We start from the raw sequence: 23,021 nt of genomic DNA, 5'->3' as shown, positions 1-23,021 counted from the left end.
ATTTTCATGGTGAGTTAGACAGTTTATCCCGGGCTTTTTTTTAGAAAGTCCTAGCAAGTACAGGCATGCAGTTAAGGTGATCTGAAGTGTTTCAAGTGAAATGAAATACAGTAGTAGAATACGACAAAGATCAAAGTTTCTGGTTAATTACAGTCTTTTGGGGGAAAATCTTTGTACCTTTTTAAAAGCTTAAGCTTCATTTTTTCATTTATTATGAAAGGTGAATAAACAGCGTGAACAATTACAGCTAAAGTTAATTTAATGTGGAATTATTTAATTTTTTATTTAACATAAGTAATATTACTTGAAGATTAGAAATTGGTGTCTGAATACAAATTCATTAAATATGGGTCCACTGTGAAGCCCATTAAAGTCAATGGGAGTCATTCCTTTTAGTTCACTGGTCAGTGGGTCAAGCCATAAGAATCATATCTGTCACGTTACTAGAAGAGAAAGTGGGCGTAGTAATACCTTTACTAGACCAAATTCTGTTAGAGACAAGCTTTTGCACTTACACAGAGCTCTTCTTCGAGTACATTCCCAAACCTGAAGACAAACTCTGTATAAGCTTGGAAGTTCATTTCTCTCCCCAACAGAAGTTGGATCAATAAAATACTACCTTGCCCACCTTGTGTCTCTAATAACATGGTTATAATAGAGGTTGAGCCTCTCTAAACCAGCACCCTTCGTACCAGACTAGTGCCAAACCATAGGAGATCAATATTGTCTGTCAGTATTAAATACTTCCCCTGATTTCTGGGTTCTTACAAGTCATTTAGGAATAAACAAGAGCTAAATAACACCACAGAACACTGAGAGCCAGAACTGGTAGCTGTAAACAAAGTGTATGTGACTGCAGGAAACTTGGCCACACCCATGAAAAAGTGGGCATCTGGCTAACTAAAATCATGGATGTTGCCCTACCAGAAGAGTGTCAGACTAGAGAGGTTCAATATGTACTACATATGACAATGAAATCTGAAGGCGGTTTCTGAAGAGGTTAGTGACTTTGTGACATTTTAGATAACTCCTATTTATTCAAAATGTTCTAATATAGATTTGTTTAATAATTGGTTTTAATTTGAACTTCCACATCTCTTTCATCCACCTAGCAGTAGTACATTTTTCCAGTGGAAGAGCCCTTTATGATGTCCGTGTGAGAACTCCGCCAGCCAATATTAATTATTCTATTGGAACAAATCACTTAGAGTATTTTTTCTGTTTGATTTTTAGACTGTGAGAACATTTTCTCTGAAGGGAATGACAAGCAAACTGTTTGGTCAGGAAACTCCTGAGCAAAGGGAAGGCAAAATAAAAGTGCTTGAAGAACAAATACATGAAGGGGAAGAACAACTGAAATCTAAAAACGTGGAGGGCAGGTAAAGGAGCTGATGTGTTCAAAACAAAGTGTTCGTAAAAATCATAAATTATGTTCATAAAGGTGTTTGTATTTTATAGTAGTTTTCCATATATCCTCGGTGTTTATGAGCTGTCTATAAAAATTCTTGTCTTTTGCACGTTGTGAAATAAAGTACAGTACACTCGGTTAGCTCCTCATCTATGGGAGTAGTTTTTGTAAGAGTTGATCTCTTTTCCAGTCACTGAATTCCATTTAATGGCTGATTCCTTGTTTCATGTTCAGCTGGTAATATATTTAACAGGTGGACTGTAAGCAAACAAGGCTTTAAGCTTTCTAATGGCTACTTGAATATAGAATTCAGATGTAATTTTAGTCTATAAACATGGCTTCTGATATTGGAGCTAATAATTCCTTAGAATGTTTTGCATGAAAGATAGTTGACTGCTGTTTGAGTAAATGGAATTCCTAAATTTGAGTAAAGGGTTTTAGCAAGCTATATTTGAATGACCGACTGATTCTTAGTATTCTAACTAATAGGAGCTGACATTCTAAAACCAATGTTTTTGTGTCAGAACACATTTGTTTTTATTATAGGAAAGATGAGTATGCTATCTGTTAGCTGTAATTCTTACATACCAAAAGATAAGAAACAGACTAGTTCATACAGAGTTCAAAACAACAAAATACTCAATAGAAATTAGGACATGGTAAATGGAATTCCTTAATCATCTTGACAGAAGCGCTGGACATCTGCTTTAATAGCTCAGGCAGCAGTTTTCAAATGAATACTTATCTAGCTTGTGCAATCCAGTACAAGCAGTAAGCTGTGCGTTATTTTAGTGTCTGGATTTGCCCCTGCTTTGGTTAAGTAGAGTGGAGGGAAATATTGCAGACAAACAGGAAAAGGAAATATTCTATTCTGAAATTAATTTGCTTCAGCTACGCTAGTATCCTTTTTGTGTTCATTTTCTACAAACATCCAAGCAGTTGTACATTACTGACTTAAAATTTATTTGCCACAAGCATTTAAGATGGCCTACTCCAGGATTCTCAGAGAAAATGAGATGATGTAAGAGTACACTGAGGCCCGAAGCCACTCACCAGAGCACTGGCACAAAAGTATTTAACAAACCTGGCAAAATCTGAATATAAATTTATTATTCATTTAGTTCTGTGACCATGTAGAATAACCTCATTCGGATCTGTCTGTGAAGGTCTCCAATTATTTAAAAAAACTGTATGATTTGCTACTAAACAATCTCTGAAGAACTAGGTGAATTACTCCAGTATTAGAGCAAGTAGAATTATTCAATGAGGATGCCATCCAAGATGCAGAGTAATTTCTATGATCCAACTTGTAGACTATGAAAGTGCAGAACTTCAGGTATTGATAAAGGCACAGTCCTCCTCCCAGTTAATTCAGTAGCAGGTGGCTTGGGCCCATAATATATATTAAGTATTTTTTTTAAACACATTGACAAAACAATATTGTTTTATTTTCAGAGAGTTTGTGAAAAGTGCCTGGGCAGATATTGAGCGCTTCAAAGAGCAAAAGAATCATGACTTGAAAGAGGCCCTCATAAATTACGCTGTGATGCAGATTAGTATGTGCAAAAAGGTAGGTTTTGCTTCTGACAGACAGGACATCTATATACATGGTAGTAGGTGACCCAGATGTAGGTCTGTAACAAATGGGAGAACTGCTATCACAGGAGGCTGGAGATCAGTTGACTAGGAGCTACAGTGTAGTCCATCGTGCATGTAAGATGCCATATCCTTGCTGCCTCCTCTCTCTCTTCCCAGCATGCACTGAAGTTAAGAGACTCGGGGTAGCCATGTTAGTCTGTAAGGGCATGTCTACGCTGCAGGGCTAAACTCAAAATAAGCTATGCAACTTTAGCTACACTAATTATGTAACTTAAGTCAAAATAGCTTATTTTGACTTTTGGTGCTATCTACTCAGCAGTTATTTCAAGAGAAAACACTCTTTCCCCTGACTTCCCTTACTCCTCATACAATAGGGTTACAGGTGTCGGCGTAAGCAGTCCTCCAGTTCAACTTTATTTCGACAGTTATTCCGAAATAATACTGCTGTGTAGACATAGCGTCACTGGAAAAAAAAATTGAAACAACGAATGGACCTGCAGCACTTTAGAGACTAACAAAAAATGTAGATGGTATCAATTGAGAATCTCCTGTGTTGGTAACAGTATGCACTAAACGGTGTGGACCAAATCCTGTAATCTTTTCCCATCTTTTATATATGTAAAGTTCCTGTTAATCAGTGGGAGTTTACCTGTATACTTTAATCATGCAGTTGTATGCAAACTTGGTATGTTTGTTTGTTGCAAGGCTCCTTTGTTTAGAAAAGCAAAAAAATCACTTTTTTTTTTTTTTTTTTAAATAAAGGGAATTCAAGTTTGGACAAATGCTAAAGAGTGCTTCAGCAAGATGTGATTCTCCAGACACTAATTTTTCCTCAACAAAGTGCCAGAGAACAGAAGCACAAGTGCACAATCACAGATACTAAGTTGCTACATGATCTACATATAAATCATGAAATAAATGATTTGGGTAAATACAGTTTTCTTTATGCTGATTGTAGTTGTGTTAATAGAGGACAGAAAGGAAATATTCTTATGTAGTTAGTCCCAATCAATCACTTTGTGGCATATTTTACATGTAGCAAATAATTGAGGGGTGAAGGGGTTAATGAAAGCTTCAGTTCTACATTGAGGCAAAGGCTTTAGGGAAAGTCCAGACTAACCTGAAAAGGTACAGTGTCATATACAACTGAACTGGTCTCTGTATCTTCTGAACCATCATGTTCTGCATTAGATCTCCTGATGCCACCTTCTGCCCTTAATGGTTAGGATTTGTAGTACTAGAGGGTTGGGGGAAGAGGGCTGTTTTTTTTGTTTTTATTTTTATTTTTGTTAATGGTGCATACAGTTGTATTCTTGAGGTTTACAAAACCTGAAATTCATTGTACTGCCTAGGGTTCATAGATACATGCCTTTGTATCTCCATGGAGAAATTGTTTTGTTTTTCCCAAAATTCAGGTTAAACAGTCTCAAACTTTTGAGATTTCTTCATTCCCTCTACAATAGAGGAATTGAACAACAGTTCTACACGATAGTTCTCTCTTATTCTTTCCCATTAGAATTTAAATACTGACATTCATCTGTCAACTAATTTTTGATAACTGGTAAAGGAGATTAATGACTCAACTAAGCCAAACTCAGATCTGGTGTACTCAGGTACAACTTCGATTCCATTTATGGAAATGGCTTACCCTAGATGTAAATGTGGCCCTGTTCTCAGAGCCTCAGTTGCAGTTTAGCTCTATAGAAATAGTCCCTTTTAAAATATAAGGGGACATGAAAATAGCTGATTTTCTTTTGAATATTTAAGATTCATGGTGTTCTGTAAATCACCAATCTAAATAGGCTTTGCTTTACTTTTAAAACACCATGTTTCACTATTGCACATATACCTGTGAATTATTATGACAAGTTATCAACATTAATGTAGTTCTTACTGTTTGGCTGTAATATTTTAAAAGGCAAATGAATAAATTTAATCTGTTAGACTGAGCTATTTGTCTTCAAAAGCCAATGCATCTTTATTTCTTGCTAGCTTTGCGGAATCTTAACAAAACAAAGAAACCCCACCATAACTGTTTAACATTGGGTGTTGCTACATGTTTTAAATGCCTCTGGAATTTGCAGACCTAGTAAGTGATCCAAAAGAAGATTTGCTATAATATTCACTTGAATCATATATTTATAATAATTAAACATTATTTCAGATACTGGATTTAATGTATGCCAAAAGGCTTGAAAATTTGCTATAATGATCCATGCATTTTTCCAGTACCAGATATTGTGTTTTGCAGTGATATTTTGTGATAAAATCATTTAAAAAATTTTAAAATCATTAAGCGCTTGTGTATGTTAAGATCTAAATTTATTAAAAGGTTAAATATTAGTTTATACTTTTAGTTCCTCTGCCTTACCTTTTCAAGGCAAGGATAATGACAAATTTTTCATCCACAAAGAAGTTACGTTGAGCAGAAAGTCTCCCCATTTCATATTTACAAAATCATTCCATTTTAAAGAACTGTGGCATTCAGGTCCTAGACCAAGTAAAGTTAAGGACTTGTACATTCCAAAAACAAGGAGTTGTACGTTTAGAGTATCCAGTAAACATTCTAGAGTAGTGGTGCCTTAATTAATATGAGGAGGCACTTGGAGTAAATATTTTTCATGCACTTTGATTTTGTTTGATAGATCTTTCTGGTGCCTCTTCCCTCCCCCCCCATATTTTACATGCCGTTCAAATTACTAAATGTATTATATGCCTTTTTTCTTGCTAGTTGTGTTTGAGATGGGAACAAAACAGTTCTTGTAAGCTTCGTGCCAAATATGCTAAATAAAATTGCTCTTTGATATTTTTGTTGTGTTTTGTTTTTTTGCAAAATACTGTATTTTAGATTTTCTGGCTTAGAAAAATGATTGTTCCATATTGGGGGTTCAGATTTTTGCAGAGATTAGACTCCAAAAATGAGTTTAATCTTGTGTGTGTGGGGGGGGGGGGATTTAAAGTCACTAAATGACTTTCTTTTTGTGTAAAGAAGGTAGTGTCTGGCTAACATTGAAACTAGATTCCTGTTAATTTTGGCCCCACCTTGTCTTTTGATTAAATGGAACCACGTGCATTTCATATGAACCATTGCCTTACTCAGGTTAAAACTTTTTTTGGAAAGGTTTAATCAAATCTGAAAAAGCTTGGAAAAGACAAAAGTGTGAAAACAAAGGTGTGCTCAACTTCTGTGATGTTTTTCCTACCTTAGCTTCGAAACTCCATAACTGGTGGTCTTGGCAGCCACGGGAGGCTTTGCCAAACTGTGGAGGGGAAATTATCTTTTTAACAGCAGTTTCCATGTTGCTAATAGGATCCGCATGACTAATGCAGTTCTGAAAAGCCATACTTTGTGAAATATGCATGGCCACGATGCACGCTGGATAACCAACAAAATGCCCTTTACCATTCTCAGATCCTTGCTGTTGGCTTAATCCTTAAATTGTCCACAGTTACAGAATTATTAATGAAGCCGACCTAAATACTGCCTGGAACCGGAATCTCCTCCTGTGCCCCAACCCTCTGTCCCAAATCTGAGCCCCCTCTTGCACCCAAACTTTCTTCCAGAGCCCATTCCCCCTAGCACAATCTGAACTCTGTGGCCCTAGCCTGGAGCCCCCTCCAAAAGCCCAAACTCTTCATACCCAGCAAAGGGTGCACTTCCAGCCAGACCCCTCGCACACCTCTACCTTCTGCTTCAACCTAGCACTCTCCCATGCTCCCAACTCCTCAGCCCCAGTCCACAGTGCTCTCCTGCATCCCGCACCACCAGCCCTGAGCCCCCTCCGCCACCCCAGATTCCTTCCCAGATCCTGCTGGTAATATCTGGGTGGCAAACACTAGCAATGCTGAGTGAGTGTGAAGCAGAACTTGGCTGCAATATTGCTTTTTTTTTTTTTTTAATGGAACCTATTTGAACCAGGTTGGAGGCAAGCTGGGTCTATCTTGATTGACTTCAAACCTCAGGCTAATGCTCAGAGCCTGCAAATATTAAGGTGACTTGTTTCATGCGTCCAGTCAGACAACTCCTATGAGTAATGCTAGCTCATAGCCCAGTTACAGGATTCACCGCATTAATTCAGTGAGCTCTGTGATTATTATCTTGTTTACTTACAGTAAATATTTTGACAGACAAATAAGTTTCTTTACATATCCTGGCACATGATGAAAACAATCATCTTTGCTTTAGAAAATGGCTGCATATAAATGAATGTCAATAATCTGCTGCTATTTAGTATTCTGGTACAGTTGACTATGCATAGATGGAATTGACATAGCAAAAAGAAAAATACAATTGAACTCGCCCTCTTGTGTCTGTAAGAAGTACTTCATGTTGCACTAATGTAAACTCTGCAAACCCAGGAGAAACATACTGCAGCCATTCACCCGTTTATAGCAGTAATACAAATATTCAGTTGCCATTGTGAAAACCTTTGCTAGGCAGAATATTAAGTGTTTTTTATATATAAAGAAGTTCTGCATACAGCTGTAGTAAAGAAATCTATCTATCACTGATTTACTCCACTGACTTCCATGTAGTTAACTACAAATTGGATGTAATGTGTTGTTGTTTTGATTAAAACAATGAGGAGTCCTGTGGCACTTCAAAGACTGACACATTTATTTATTTAGTATGATTGTAAGTAACCAGCTGTGGCTCTCAGATGTGTGTGCAGTTTCCATTGACAGTGGTATGGCTCTGAGGACAAAATATATCTCGTAGTTTGTCATTTAGTGCTAAATTCCTTTGGCTAAATTAGCTAGGCCTGTGAGAGTCATAGGTTTTAAAGTCAGAAGGGACCATTGTACCCATCTAGTCCGCCCTGCTACCTAACACAAGCCATAGGATATACATGAATTAATTCCTGTTTGAACTACAACATGTTTGTTTAGAAAACCACCCAATCTGGATTTTAAAGTTTCCAGTGCTGGAAAATACACCATACTCCTGGATAAACTGATCCAATGAGTAATCAGCCTTACTGTTTAAACATGTGTGCCTTATTTCACATTGGAATTTGTCTAGCTTCAATTTCCAGTCTTTAGACCTATGTATGCTAGATTTCAGAGCTTTTTCTTATTAAATTGCTCTGCCACATGTAGGTCCTTATTAGGGATGTTAGCGAGGAATTGACATAAGCTTATTGGGTAGTCGACAGGAGTATCAACTACTCGCTTCCCCTCCCCCACTGCTGTCTCTATGAAAGGCAGCAAGGGGAGGGGGAACAGGAGCTGGTGCTGCCTGCTACATCCCTCCCTCCCCCCACTGCCTCTATCAGGACAGGAAGCTGCTGTGAAGCCCCTCTTTGCGGGGTCCCAGTGGGGAGCTGGCCCCTCCTGCAGACAGGGGCTGCTGCCGCCAAGCAGCCCCTGTTTGCGGCGGCCCAGGCCAGTCATGCACAGGAGTTGCTCCAGCAGCAGCCCCTGTGCACGCCAGCCCTGGCTGCCATGAACATGGGCTGGTGTCGGAGCAGCCTCTGTTCACAGCAGACAGGGTTAGCTGCCAAGAACAGGGGCTGCTGGACTCAGTGCGAGCCAGGACCAAGCAATCCAAAGCATTGTCATTAGTGCTGGCATGCATCATCACCAATAGTTCCTGGTCTATGGACTTCAGATCCCCAACCAATCTTGGACTGACATTCTTGCATCTTATCTCTAAGAAGACTGCACACCATCCTGTTGTCTCTTGCAGAATATTCTCTCTCTTCTTCTTAGCACAGTCTCCAAGACGGATCATCAGTCTTCCTTGGACAGTTGGAGATCTCTTGTGCACACATGCGATGTGCCTTGTCATGACATGACAAGAAGTCATTTTTCTGCTCTACTCTGTGCTGATTAGGTCTCAACTGGAGTATTGTGTCCCGTTTTGGGCACCACATTTTAAGAAAGATGTGGAGAAACTGGAGAAGGTCCAGAGAAGAGCAACAAGAATGATTCTTCTTCGAGTGCTTGCTCATGTCCATTCTGATTAGGTGTATGCGCGCCGCGTGCATAGATTCCGGAGCTTTTTTCCCTTAGCAGTATCCGTAGGGCCAGCAGGGAGCCCCCTGGAGTGGCGCCGGTATACTGGTGCATATATACCCCGCTGGCCCCTCCAGCCCCTCAGTTCCTTCTTACCGCCCGTGATGGTAGCTGGAGCATGCTTTCAGGCTGTTAGCCTATCTCTTAGCAGCTGTATCTCTTTATCCGTTGTATTATAGTTCTAATTGAAGTTTTATCTAGTTAAGTAGTTAAGTGTTGTAAATAATGTAATTAGTTAGATAGGGGAGCACAGCGGGACTCTCCCCGTCAGGGGAGGGCATGCCAGGGCCCCAGGGCTTTAAATCCTGTGCTTCCTGCTCTAAACCTATGTCCTGCGGAGATCCCCACTCCGACTGTCTAAAGTGTCTGGGAGAGGGTCATTGAGCCGAAAGCTGCGCTATCTGTAAGAGCTTTAAGCCCCGGACCAAGAAGGAGAGGGACTCTTGGCTGAAACTCCTGTTAATGGAGTCGGCACTGCAGCCCCAGGGCGAGGAGCGCCCTCACTCTGTCCGCAGCGCACTGTCGGCGGCACCCGTGTCGGCCAAGCACCGACCTGAGACCGACAAGGCACCGAGACACAGATTGCAGTCCCCGGTGCCGAGGGCCTCCAAGAGCTCGAGGGGACGCTCTGCAGAGAGGAGTGCCCAGAAGGTGCGCCCTAAGGAGGGGCACCTATCTTCTAAGGCCTCGAAGAAGAGGCGCAGCCCAGACAAGGGCAAGAGCCCGGGGCAGCCCACGGGGATAGGAGAGGTCCGTCGGCCCTCCACCCCAGAAACCTTTGAGGCGGCCCGGGACCTCATCCAGATGGCCACGGAGGAAGGGGAGGGCCCAGTGCCGCAGGAGCGGACCGCGCCAGCGTCAGCCTCAAGTGCCCCCCAGCAGGCTATGGCAGCTGGGCCGTGGGCCTCTCTGGGCGAAGGGCAGGCCTCAGCCCAACAGCAGCAGCATTTCCCGGTGCCGGCAAGGGAACCGGCACCGGAGTCGGCACTGGCAGCGGCACCAGGAGCGGGTGCACTTGCGGCACCAATGGCCCTGGCACCGGTGCAGGGACCAGTAACGCAGACGGGCCCGTGGGCGGTGCAGGGCCCCGCACCGTACTATATGCCACCCGCGGCACCACAGCTGGTGCCCCGCATGGCAACGATGCTGCTGCCTCTCCCGGCACCGATCCCAGCTTACACCCTGGGAGTGCCATCGCAGCAGCATACCGCAGTGCCACAGCACGTGGCGGCACCGGTGGGTTACTTACCAGCCTACCAGATGCAGCTGTGCACAGTACCGCCGCAGCAAGGGCCTCCGCTTATGCTCCCACCAGCACTGCGTACGGACCACAGGGGCAAGCCATCGGCCATGGCGGCACAGCGAAGGGTGCAGGCTTCATGCCTCCCCCCTCCCCCCGGTCGGCTTTGGAGTATTCATCGGAGTCTGAGGCTGAATTGGTGACGACAGCCAGATCATCGTACAGGTCTCGATCCCGTCTTAGGTCTCGTTCATCCGTTAGATCATCTCACCGGGAATCGGCAGACCAGCAGCAGTGGCAGGGGCAACCCCAGTGGCCATTCTGGATGCCCTGGGCTTACCACCAGGCCCAGGGGCCACCCCCTACAGTGCCGGCGGTAGGGTCATCCCAAAGGAGCAGCACCCCATCTGCCACCCCATTAACAGCCCCTCCGCCTGGAGACAGCTCGTCCATGGTGACGATGCCGAGACCTGCGGTAGTCGGTCAAGGGCAGGAGGCTATGCCCCAGCCGGGCTTGGTTTATATGGACATCTCGGTAGAAGGGGAACCAGGGGTGCAGCTCGGCAAGGAGGAGGTAGTTCCCCCGAGAGAATTCTCGTCATCTTCACCGGACGAGGCCCTGGCTGACCCCGCGCCTCAGCCCCCGTCAATGGATGCCAGGGCGCACCAGTAGCTGCTCCGAAGGCTGGCGGTCAACCTAGCGGTCCAGCACGAGGAGGTCCACGAGGACCAAGATCCTATGGTGGACATTCTTGTGGCAGCGGGCCCTGGTCGAGTGGCGCTTCCACTGAATAAAACGGTGGACAAATTGTCAAAAACCCTGTGGCAAATGCTGGCCTCCATTGCGCCGACCCAAAAGGGGGTCGAGAGACGGTACTACGTACCCCAAGCAGGGCACGAGCATCTTTTTAACCACCCAGCTCCTGGATCCATAGTGGTACAGGCCGCGGGGCAGAAGGAGCGCCAAGGGCCACCAGGTCCTACCCCGAAGGCAAAAGAGCCCAAGAAATTGGACCTGCTTGGCCAGAAGGCCTACGCCACGGGGGGACTCCAGCTACATCTAGCTAACCATCAGCTAATGCTGGGGCGTTATGCCTTTAACACATGGGCATCAATGCAAAAATTCGTCAGCCAGCTTCCCCCTGAATCTCGCCAGGAGTTTGGGGCTATGACAGAGGAAGGAAAGGTGGTGGCGCGTACGTCCCTCCAGGCGGCCTTGGACGCAGCAGATTCCGCTGCCCGCACTATGGCCACAGGGGTGGTCATGAGGCGTAGCGCATGGTTGCAGGTGTCTGGCATCCCGCCCGAGGTGCAGACCACTATTCAAGACCTGCCTTTTGAGGGGCCGGGCCTGTTTTCAGAACAAACTGATTCCAAGCTTCATAGCTTGAAGGACTCCAGGGTGACGCTAAAGTCGCTAGGGATACACACCTCGGCCCCTCAGAGGCGCTCCTTCCGGGCCAGGCCCTATCATAGACGAGGGCAAAACGATAGGGGCCGCAGGAGGGGCCGCAGCAATAGTCGCCCTGACCTCTTTAGAGGCAGGCGTAGGGGCCCTCGGTCAGACTCCGAGAGAGGCGCAGGGCCATCTCCCAGTCACCTAACTAAGCCCTCATTTTGAAGGTATGCAAGAGAGCAGATTACCAGTCACACCTACCTACCCACTCTTTGGGGACCGTCTTTCCCTTTTTTACCAGGAGTGGATAAAGATCACTTCGGACCGTTGGATCCTAGACCTGGTAAAGCAGGGGTATACTATCCCCTTTCTTTCCTACCCTACCTCCCATCCCCCTCCCCGTCCCTCTTCAGAGACCCTTCTCATGAGACGCTCCTTCGGCAGGAGGTGTCCAACCTGTTGGCACTAGGGGCTGTAGAAAGAGTGCCCCCAGACGTGAAGGGAAAGGGTTTCTACTCCCGCTACTTCCTAGTACCCAAGGCGAAAGGGGGCATGCATCCCATATTAGACCTCCGAAACCTGAACGCCTTCATAAGGAAAGCAAAATTCAGGATGGTGACGCTGGCCTGCATCATTTCATTGCTCCAAAAGGGGGACTGGTACGCTGCTTTCGATCTCAAGGATGCGTACTTCCACATTTCGATTTTTCCAAGTCACATTAAGTTCCTACGGTTCGTGGTGGGTCAGGACCATTTCCAGTTCACGGTCCTCCCATTTGGGCTGTGTACGGCCCCGAGGATTTTTACCAAATGCATGACAGTGGTCGCCGCGTTTCTGCGGCGGCACATGGTCCAGGTGTTCCCATATCTGGACGATTGGTTGATAAGGGGCACGTCTCGAGAACAGGTGATAGATCACGTCACCTGGGCAAGGGCATTGTTTGGGAGCCTTGGTCTCCTCATAAACAATGCCAAGTCGTCGTTAGACCCCACGCAAGTGATAGACTTTGTGGGGGCCCATCTGGACTCACCCTTGGGCAGGGCGTCTCTGCCGAGGGACAGATTCCTGGCTATCCGCTCGTTGGTAGTGGAGCTGCAGGAGTTTCCAACTACGACGGCAAGGACCTGTATGAGGCTCTTAGGCCACATGGCGGCATGCACTTATGTGGTCCACCACGCCAGGATGCGCATGCGCCCATTGCAGGGGTGGCTTAAGGTTGCGCACAACCCTTTGAGGTCGCTGCTAGATGCGGTAGTGACTATACCTCAGGGCATTCTTCGCTCGTTAAACTGGTGGAAGGACGAGGGCATGGTGTGTGCGGGAGTCCCATTCACCAGAGTATCCCCGTCGGCGCAGCTGGTCATAGACGCTTCGGACGTGGGATGGGGCGCTGACCTGGGCAACCTCAGGACGCAAGGTATGTGGTCGCCAGAGGAGGTTCCCCTCCATATAAATATCAAGGAGCTGCGGGCGGTCAGGCTGGCCTGCAGAGCGTTCCTTCCCCACTTACAGAACAGAGTGGTGGAGGTGCTGACAGACAACACTACGGCCATGTTTTATATCAACAAACAGGGTGGGGTGTGTTCCTCTCCCCTGTGCCGGGAAGCCCTCGATCTATGGGAACTGTGTGTGGCCCATGGCATTTGCCTGGAGGCCTCTCACCTCCCAGGAACCAGGAACGGGCTAGTGGACAGGCTCAGCCGTTCGATCCAAGCACACGAGTGGGTACTCCGGTGGGACATACTTCACGGGGTCTTCCAAAGGTGGGGGTCTCCCCGCCTGGACCTGTTTGCGACACTGAGCAATGCCAAGTGCAGGGAGTACTGCTCGTACATGGGACACGGTCTGGGTTCTCGGGGCGATGCGCTGCACATCAGGTGGCCCAGGGGCCTACTCTATGCCTTCCCCCTGTTCCCTCTGATCCACGACACACTACTCAGAGTGCAGAGATTCAGGGTCCAGGCCATCGTGATAGCGCCAGTGTGGCCCCGGCAACACTGGTTTACCACCCTGCTGGATCTGACTGTGGAGGGCCCACTGAGGCTGCCCCTCGTGTCGGATTTAATCTCTCAGAGCTGTGAGGCCGGGGTAGCACTCCACCCGAGCCTGTCATCTCTGCACCTAGCGGCGTGGCTCCTCAGTGGCTCTCAGTCACGGAGCGGGCCTGCTCCAGGGCAGTCCAGGAGGTCCTGTTAGAGAGCAGGAAGCCATCCACTAGGGCCCTTTATGAAGCTAAATGAAAGAGGTTTACCTCGTGGCTAGGGGACAGAACGCTCGCTCTAGGTGAAGGGGCGGACCTGACTGTCTTCGAATACCTCCTCCACCTGCAGGAACAGGGTCTGGCCACAGCCTCCCTGAGGGTACACCTAGCGTCTATAGCGGCTTTTCACACCGGGGGTGGGGGGGGTCAGAGGTCCATCTTTGCCAAACCCATGGTTAAAAGGTTTCTGAAGGGAATTGACAGGATGATGCTATATGGGAGACCACCGGTCCCGGCTTGGGACCTTAACCTGGTCCTGACTGCCCTTATGAAGCCACCTTTTGAGCCTCTGGCATCGTGCTCTTTGAAGCACTTGTCTTACAAGGTAGCTTTCCTCGTGGCCATTACCTCAGCCAGGAGGGTGTCAGCTTAGGGCGCTGACTTCAGAACCGCCCTACACGGTGTTCTTTAAAGATAAGGTGAGGTTGCGTCCACACCCGGGGTTCCTGCCCAAGGTTGTTTCGCATTTCCATGTCTCCCAGGATATTTACCTACCAGTGTTCTATCCCAAGCCACACGCGTCCCCCAGGGAACAGGCTTTGCACTGCCTGGATGTTAGGAGGGCGGTGGCTTTTTATATAGACAGGACACGAGGGTTCCGCAAGTCTACTCAATTGTTTATTTCAGTGGCGGAAAGAATGCGTGGGCAGCCAGTCTCGGTGGATTACCTCCTGCATTCGGCTATGCTACAAGGGCGCGGGTAGGTCACCACCGCGCATAACGGCACATTCCACGAGAGCCCAGGCAATGTCGGAGGCGTTCCTTGCCCACGTGCCGATATTGGAAATCTGCAGGGCGGCGACCTGGTCATCGGTGCACACCTTTGCGGAGCATTATGCTATTACGCAACTGGCCAGGGAAGATACTGCCGTCGGGAGGGCAGTTCTAAGTTCTGCAGAAGGTTAATGTGATAATTAGTCACCTTCCAACCCCGCCTCCGGAGGGGGGACACGGCTAGGGACTCACTTAATCAGAATGGACATGAGCAAGCACTGGAAGAAGAAGAAGAGGTTACTTACCTCGTAACTGTAGTTCTTCGGGATGTGTTGCTCATGTCCATTCTGCATCCCACCCACCTCCCCGTATCGGAAGGAGCCGGCAAGAAGGAACTGAGGGGGTGGAGGGGCCAGCAGGGGTATATATGCACCGGTATACCGGCACCACTCCAGGGGGCTCCCTGCTGGCCCTACAGATACTGCTAAGGGAAAAAAGCTCCGGAATCCGTGCGCGCGGCGCGCGTACACCTAATCAGAATGGACATGAGCAACACATCTCGAAGAACTACAGTTACGAGGTAAGTAACCTCTTCTTACGGGTCTAGAAAACATGACCTATAAATGAAGACTGAAAGAATTGGGCTTGTTCAGTATGGAACGGGGAAGACTGAGAGGGGACATAATAGCAGTTTTCAGGTATCTACAAGGGTGTCACAAGGAGGAGGGAGAAAAATTGTTCTCCTTAGCCTCTGAGGATACGATAAGAAGAAATGGGCTTAAACTGCAGCAAAGGAGGCTTAGGTTGGACATCAGGAAAAACTTCCTAACCATCAGGTGGTTAAACACTGAAATAAGTTGTCTAGGAAGGTTGTGGAATCTCCATCTCTGGAGATATTTAAGAGCAGGTTAGACAGACACCTATCAGGGATGGTCTAGATGTTACTGGGTCCTGCCATGAGGGCAGGGGACTGGACTCAGTGACCTCTCGAGGTCCCTTCTAGTTCTAGTGTTCTATGATTCTATGACTGTCTCGCACGTTGGGCTGAGAAGTCATAAGCAGGTGTATGTCCCACACAACTTTCCATTCCATTCATCCAGCTTGATAACCAGAGATGTCATCTGCAGTTTCTAACCAGAGAACATGAGTGGCTTTTTAGAGTTTTCCCTGCTCCTCTTGTCTCTGGCAGTCACAGCCTGCCTCTCCACTTTTGCCCCCAACTATGCAGAATGCCATTTGCCTTTGGTGGCTAGGAATGGCTAAGCTGCTTCTTGTTTTCATTTTTTCTGGTTCCTTTCTGGACTCTGAGATGATGATGGTGCCTGGACCTGATTCGCCAAGCACACCTCAGCCTTTCAGGTGCTTCCAGACAATGTAAGTGCAAGGGTGTGGCTAGACTACAGGGTTTTTTCGAAAAAAGTAGCCTTTTTTCGAAAAAACTTCACCTGCGTCTAGACTTCAGTTGCATTATTTTGAAAGTAAATTGAAAGAACACGGCAGTTTTTTCGATCACAGTAAACCTCATTTTACGAGGAATAACGCCTTTTTTCAAAAGTACTCTTTCAAAAAAGGCGCTATTGAATGCAACTGTGCTTTTTCAAAAGAGAACGTCTAGACTCTCTTTCAAAAAAGCGAGCCACTTTTTCAAAAAATCTGCTTGTAGTCTAGATGCTCTTTTTCTAAAGAGGCTTGTAGTCTAGATGTACCCTTAAAGTGTCCTTCTAGACTGCAAAGCTATCAATTTGCTTGCCATACAGAGGAAGTACTTTCTCGCTTTGGGCAGGAAAGGAAACATGGTGTTTTCATTGTCTACCACTTAACCGTTGCTGACCATCCACAGTGTGTAATATTGCATGGAAGGTACAGAGACTGAGACTGATCAACAGTTACTGAATCCACAGCTGCATTTTGGTTTACCTTAAGAAAATTATTGCATTTTAATTCTAGATCCGCTCCTCGCAGTGTGAACACCAGGGAAAAAAATCAGCAAAAAATAGCACAAGCAAGGAAACTGCCTTAAACAACATCTGTTTGCGCTCTGCCTGCTCTGTTGCTGTTAGTCCCTGCGTTCCATGCACAGCAAAGATACTTTCCACGTGTTGGAAATGTTCCTCCAAAATAAGGGCAAAGGGGTTGTGGTCAAACTCCAGAGCTTCGGAAAAGCATGTGAGCAGCTTTCAGTATTTACAGGGAGAGACGTGCAACCCAAATATCCTGGACTGAGGGAGAAGTCAACCCTAAAAGGCAATCCTTAGGTAAGACATTTTTTCAGGGACCTGAAAACAAAATGGAAGTTTGTGAAGCTCACAGTGTTCAATGAATCTGAATCCATACCCAAAGTCTCTGGGCACTGTAGTTACAGCAATCCAACTCTGTACCATCTGAGTCCAGAGAATCTTTGTCATGTACTTGCTCTACAGATGTTGATCTCTACTAATATACTTGTACTGTAAGGCTACGTCTACATTGCCCAATCTTGCACAAGAACAATGCAAATGAGGTGCAGCAATGAATATTCATCGCCATGCCTCATTTGCATATTTAATGAACCACCATTCTGCACAAGGGGCTTTTGCGCAAAATGGCAGCTCATTAAGTATGCAAATGAGGCACAATGATGAATATTTATCGCCGCACCTCATTTGCATATGTTCTTGCGCAAGATTGGGCAGTGTAGATGTAGCCTAAGTGAGGAATAAAAACACCAGTAATCTGCACTTGTTTAGGAGAAATATTTTGGGCATGTTCTGCCTTTGGATGTTACACATGGAGCTCCCATTAAAATAGTGATGAGCAGCCAAGGCTAGTGAGTGGGCTGCATGAACGACCCTCCTTCATCTCAGTGGGCGGCAAGATTGTTGTGGCCAAGCTGGTCTCCTGGGACAGGGTAGTTTTGAGGACTGCGTGTGCGTACCTACAGTCTGTGGGGTGTGCTAGCAGAACTGTAGCAGCGCTTTGATTGGCTGCAGAGGGAGCGCATGGCTCTCGTAGTCAGTGCTGTGTGCCCTTGCTTTTAGTAATACTGGGGGGTGGGACGGGAAACAACATGGACGGAATCCCGCAAGGGTAAACTGTGTCATGGGACACACACAGAACCCACCCAAAGAAGGGCCTTGCTGGCAGGGACAAGGGCCAAGCGAGCTGGAAATCTGGCGGGTGAGAGAGGCACCGCAGGAGGAGACGTGGGCAAGGAGGGTGCAGTGGCACGGGGCAGGAGGTGCCTGGGAACACACTGGAAGACATTGCCCACACCCCCTACCTGCTCTCATGTCCACAAGGGTGCAAGCCCCCCAGACTCCAGGGAGAATCTGTGTGGTTATGAACCTTTGCCTTCCCTATCCCCAACTGGCAGGATTGGCTGCCCTGACCCTGACCCAGAGAGGTGGGGCTGGATGGTTCCTCCCATGTGGGGTGGTCACATCTTTTCCCTTCACATTGTGCTCTCCATAGGTGATGCGTGTGTGGGGGGGGGCATAAGGGATCGACTCCTAGATGGGTGCCCTCACTCTGCCCCTTTTGCCCACCCTCCCCCACAGGGCACAGGTCACCTCTGGTGTACCCTCACCCCTGATATCAACAAGGCATCACCACAGAGGGACTTTGCAGAAAAAAGTAACAGATTGATGGGCTGCGTCTAGACTGGCATGATTTTCCGGAAATGCTTTTAACGGAAAAGTTTTCCGTTAAAAGCATTTTCGGAACAAAGTGTCTAGATTGGCACGGACACTTTTCCGCAAAAGCACTTTTTGCGGAAAAGCGCCCGTGGCCAATCTAGATGCGCTTTTCCGCAAAAAAGCCCCGATCGCCATTTTCGCGATAGGGGCTTTTTTGCTGAAAACAAATCTGAGCTGTCTACACTGGCCCTTTTGCGCAAAAGCTTTGCGCAAAAGGACTTTTGCCTGATGGGAGCAGAATAGTATTTCCGCAAGAAGCACTGATTTCAGACAGTAGGATGTCAGTGCTTTTGCGGAAATTCAAGCGGCCAGTGTAGACAGCTGGCAAGTTTTTCCGGAAAAGCGGCTGATTTTCTGGAAAAACTGGCTAGTCTACACACAGCCCTTCTGTTTAACCTTTCACTAGTAATCTATGCGGGGTTAATTGGGTGACCATGTGCCCTGCCTCTTCCCCCACATATGCACACACAACAGGGTGCCATTTCTAGGCATAAACAGAGCCCCTTGGAAACAAGCCTGGTCACTATTTGAACCCAGGGCCCTGGGGCAGCTAGGCTAGGAAAGATTTAGGTAGTTGCAGTCAGGAAGGGGGAGAAGGATCACTTGCACCTGTAGCCTGATGAGCTAATGAGCCCACCAGCTGGAGAGCTGTGAGGAAAGAGAACAGTATCAAAAGCTGGGCCAGGGCACAGGGAAGGGGGCCCATAGGAGTGATCTATGTGGAGCACAAAGAAGAAGGCAGGTACTCAGGATAGGATACTTGTCTGGGCTGTGCTTGTCAGCCAGCATCAGGAAGGGGCTGATGAGAGGCCAGACTGAACCTGGAGAAGATGAAGGAGCTGAGGGGGTGGCTGTTGCAGGCATTTCAGCCAACAGAAGGAGATGCTGAGGCTGTTGCAGGCATTCCAGCAAACTGATCATCTCTGCTGGTGGAGTAACGGTGGGTGTTTCAGGAACTCATGAAGGTACAGGAGTAACTGCAAAGTGACTTCTGCTGGAGGAATGGATATTGGGATGGGGTGCTGTAAAAGTGGCCCCAGGGATGATCCTGATGTGTTCCAATTGACTTCTGAAAGAATTGCTACTAGTGTGTGTAGTGGGATAAAAGGTTATGGGTCCTACAGCCAGCTCCTTATTTGCTAGGAGATGCCCAAGGCACGTACATGGCACTGAGTGAGGTGCAGGCCAAGAACTAAGATGTATTAAAGGCTGCTGTTTTGGACCCAGTAGGCTTGTCAATCTAAATATATCTACAGACCTCTAGAGCAGCTAGGTGGACAAAAGGATACAGCCCGGGAGTTTAATGATCAGACCAATCAATGGTTGGATCCTAGGAGGCAAGAAGTCAAAGTGGTCATGAATACTTTAGAACAAAAGCTGTGCAGATACCACTCAGGTCTGGTGCTAGGATGCTTCCGAGAGGAAAGAGACTGCGGTGAAACTTGCTGAGGAGTGTATGGAAGCAGAATCCCTAAGGAAAGGGACTTGCCCTACATAAGCAGGGGAAGGGTAAGATTCCCTCTAACGGGAAGGCCTATTACTGATAGAGAAGTCTGTTTTGTCTAGTGGGGCTAAAACCTGCTATCAGTGTTGGGGGGGGAAGGCCCCATTAATCAGGGGCTTCCTGTATATGGGGTGAGGCCTGGTGGAATACTGTGGCTGGACTGGGAGAGAGTAAAAATGACCTGAGCTAAGAGTTATGGCTTAGTGGCCAGCTGCTCACTTGTGCAGAGCAGGCTGATTAAACTGCAGTGGGTTTGAGAGGGGGACACTCTAGGCATAGACTGCACACGGGAGAAAAACACTTCTCTGGTGGCAGCCGTTCCACCAGAGAAATGTGGGAGATTCTTGATGGAACAGAGTTGGGGGTAGAGGGAACATCTTGTGCTCATGGGATTGAGTGGAACCCATGAAGGGAAGCCTACTGGAAGGAACCTCAATGGAGAGCAGAAAACAAGGTGTCTGTGCTGGAGCATGGTATCCAAAGCTCACAAAGAGGGGAAGAGAACCTTAGACTGAGACTAACAAGCCAAGAAGGGAGAGCCCAGACAGGAAATACTAGGGTGAAAGAGAAGCTGGAGAAGGGGGTGGAGATGTGGGGTCACTCGTACAAGAACAACCCAAAGAAAGAGGGGAGCTTTCTCAGTAGGCCCAGTGGAAGGGAAACTTCCCTGTGGGATTAAGACCTAATGGGGAGCAGAAACCATCAGATGGTATGGGGCTGGTGAGACTATCACAGCTTGCTCCATGGCAAAAGTCTGTGGGTTGTCCCTGACATCATGGCCTGTAGGATGAAATGGAATTATAGGTAGGACCCCCACCCCCCACACACACACCTAAAGAGTGCTTCTGTAACCCTCCACCTAGGTGTTGTGTACTGCACCAAGACCACTTACAGAGAGAATGAGTCTGCTCTACAGCCTCAGCTACCAGCCAGCTGGCTTTTAGCTCGTGTTAGAAGCTCACACACTAAGGTCCAGAGGTCCCAGGTTTGATTGTTGGTGTTCCCCATTCTTGTGGCTGGAGAATGGGAAGTCATCACGCAGTCCAAGGGAACTCCAGAGGTGACTGCTGTTGCTGTAAGGAAAGCAGAGCATGATAAAGGAGAAAACTGAGCCCCAGTGGAAAAAGGGGTGGGCAGGGGAGGGTAGCCAAGCTGGGACTTAAAGCAGAGGTCTGTGACAAGGTGCTCTTTGTAGCTCTCAACTGAGCCCTTTGGAAATGAAGGATGCTTAGAACACCCAAGGCACTGGCCGCTCTGAGCGGAAGGGATGTAAGCAGTGTGAGGTTGGAAGGGTAGAAATGATCATCTGTACTTGTACAGAGCCTCGTGAGGTAATGAGCCCAGAAGCTGGACAGTAGTTAGAAAAAGCAAACTGTATAAATGGCTGAGCCAGGGCATAGGAAAGGTGGTGTGTCACCCCTGTTATCTTGTGCTGTATTGGGAGCAATCAGACAAACGGTGGAGGAGCCCTGTTGGACTGTGTGTGCCGCTTAATTCTTACAAGCCAGTGTTTTCCAACTTGGGCCAGCCCATTCCAGCTCTACTTTGTGCCCCACACAAGGCAGGGAACAATAGAGTGACAAACACGGTTATATCACAGTGGTGCAGTCTGGCTTTGTGACATCCTGCTTTTGGCAAAAGCTTTGCTGACACACTCAACCATTTCAGCAACCATGTTTTTTGTGGTCTCTGGTGATGCATACCCCAAAAACTGTACAGGAAAAACAACTCTCTCTAAGCTAACGCAAAAGTCTATAACACACTTTCTAAGTGCTTGCAAATATAGCAGGGCATCTATCCTTCCCATACTATAAATGACCTTGCTTCTGTTTGAGGATTATAAGCAGGTAGGCCAGCCTTTCCTATTGGCATGGCTAGGAAAGTGTCTAGTGGGAGCTATGGTAAACAGCACTTGTGTTCCCAGATAGCAAACCAGCTGAGGAGAATTGTGATGGAGTGCAAACCAAAGTTCTATGTCTCAATTGCTGCTTCTTCTGATGGGACTTTTACAATGGGTGCTGACAGATTCTTTGTACGCTCTATAGAGACAGGGCAACAAATAGGAGAGAATTCCACTTTAAACACACACAAAAAAGGAATGCAAATCAATACTTTAATAGTTGGACACCTGGATTCCTCCTTTTGAAGCATCGGACGTTGGCTACTGTCTAAAACAGAATATTAAACAAACTGGATGGAGGGTCTCATGATATTTCCTGTGTGTTGCGTAACTTTGATATTTGTCTGCAACTTTGCAAAATACGGTGAAAAAGATCAGACTAGAGACTCCTATTTAGCAAAAGATGTCAAGTAGCGAATCACATTAGTAGTTGTTTTGTGTAATGAATTAGCAAACTAATATTGCAGGAAAAATAGTGGCAGGATTATCTGTGTAACTTGGTACCTGCTTTTAAGTCAGTTTTGATGCTGGTGTTTGAACATCTCTCTCTCTGTAAATGCTATTGTATCTTCAACACTGAATACTGGTTGGGCTAGTTAGCTCTTCTACACTAATATATGCTCTGTGTATTAATAGGACCTTTTAAAGTATGCCAAAGATGATATACAGTCATGGTACAAATCAAGTAATATCTCTTTCCTTTCATGATTTTGTCAAAGCTCTGCTGCTAGTAGAGTTAATCTGGTGGTTTGCTTAAACACACACACACACACACTCTCTCTCTCTCTCTCTCTCTCTCTCTGTAGCTAGTAAGTTCTGGGTTCAATTTGGTATGATTCATGGAGTCTAATTGAGTACAGGCAGTCCCTGGGTTACGTACAAGATAGGGACTGTAGGTTTGTTCTTAAGTTGAATCTGTATGTAAGTCGGAACGGGCGTCCAGATTCAGCCGCTACTGAAACTGATCAGTTTCAACAGCGGCTGAATCTGGACGCCAGTTCTGACTTACATACAGATTCAGCTTAAGAACCCCAGGCATCCCCAAGTCAGCTGCTGCTGAAACTGATCAGCGGCTGATTCCAGGAAGCCCCAGGGCAGGGGCTTCCTGTAGTCAGCCACTGGTCAGTTACAGCAGCGGCTGACTTGGGGACGCCTGGGGCAGAGCAGCTGGGGTGCTGCCGGGTTGGTCCAGTAGCGCCAAGGAGCGGTGCTGCGGGACCAACGGGCAGCATCCCACCTGCTCTACCACAGGCCCGGGGCTTTGCTCCACGTCTCCCTCTGCTGGGGTGGGAGGGCCACTAGCTGCGC

At 47.0% G+C, this 23,021-nt stretch overlaps 1 protein-coding gene and 1 long non-coding RNA gene across 3 annotated transcripts in view; one reads left to right on the top strand and one right to left on the bottom strand.

The window, feature by feature from the left end:
• The window catches only part of SNX4 (sorting nexin 4), a 58,432-nt gene extending 52,619 nt beyond the window's left edge, over positions 1 to 5,813 (top strand). The window contains exons 12-14 of the mRNA XM_006137659.4: positions 1,234 to 1,379; positions 2,864 to 2,978; positions 3,770 to 5,813. Coding sequence (XP_006137721.1) covers positions 1,234 to 1,379; positions 2,864 to 2,978; positions 3,770 to 3,817 — 309 coding nt within the window. The 3' untranslated portion in view covers positions 3,818 to 5,813. The remainder of the gene's footprint in view (positions 1 to 1,233; positions 1,380 to 2,863; positions 2,979 to 3,769) is intronic.
• Positions 5,814 to 12,104: 6,291 nt separating this feature from the next.
• Positions 12,105 to 23,021, bottom strand: part of LOC142830150 (uncharacterized) — a 33,230-nt gene continuing 22,313 nt past the window's right edge. For both annotated transcript variants that reach the window (XR_012905128.1, XR_012905127.1), the window contains exons 2-3: positions 20,706 to 20,886; positions 12,105 to 16,911 (exon numbers count right to left, since the gene is read on the bottom strand). This is a non-coding gene — a long non-coding RNA (uncharacterized LOC142830150). The remainder of the gene's footprint in view (positions 16,912 to 20,705; positions 20,887 to 23,021) is intronic.

The sequence above is a fragment of the Pelodiscus sinensis genome, chromosome 7, assembly GCF_049634645.1.
Source record: "Pelodiscus sinensis isolate JC-2024 chromosome 7, ASM4963464v1, whole genome shotgun sequence".
Taxonomy (NCBI): Eukaryota; Metazoa; Chordata; order Testudines; family Trionychidae; genus Pelodiscus; species Pelodiscus sinensis.
Note: the sequence above shows the minus strand (reverse complement) of the source record. Positions and strands in the feature narration are given on the sequence as shown.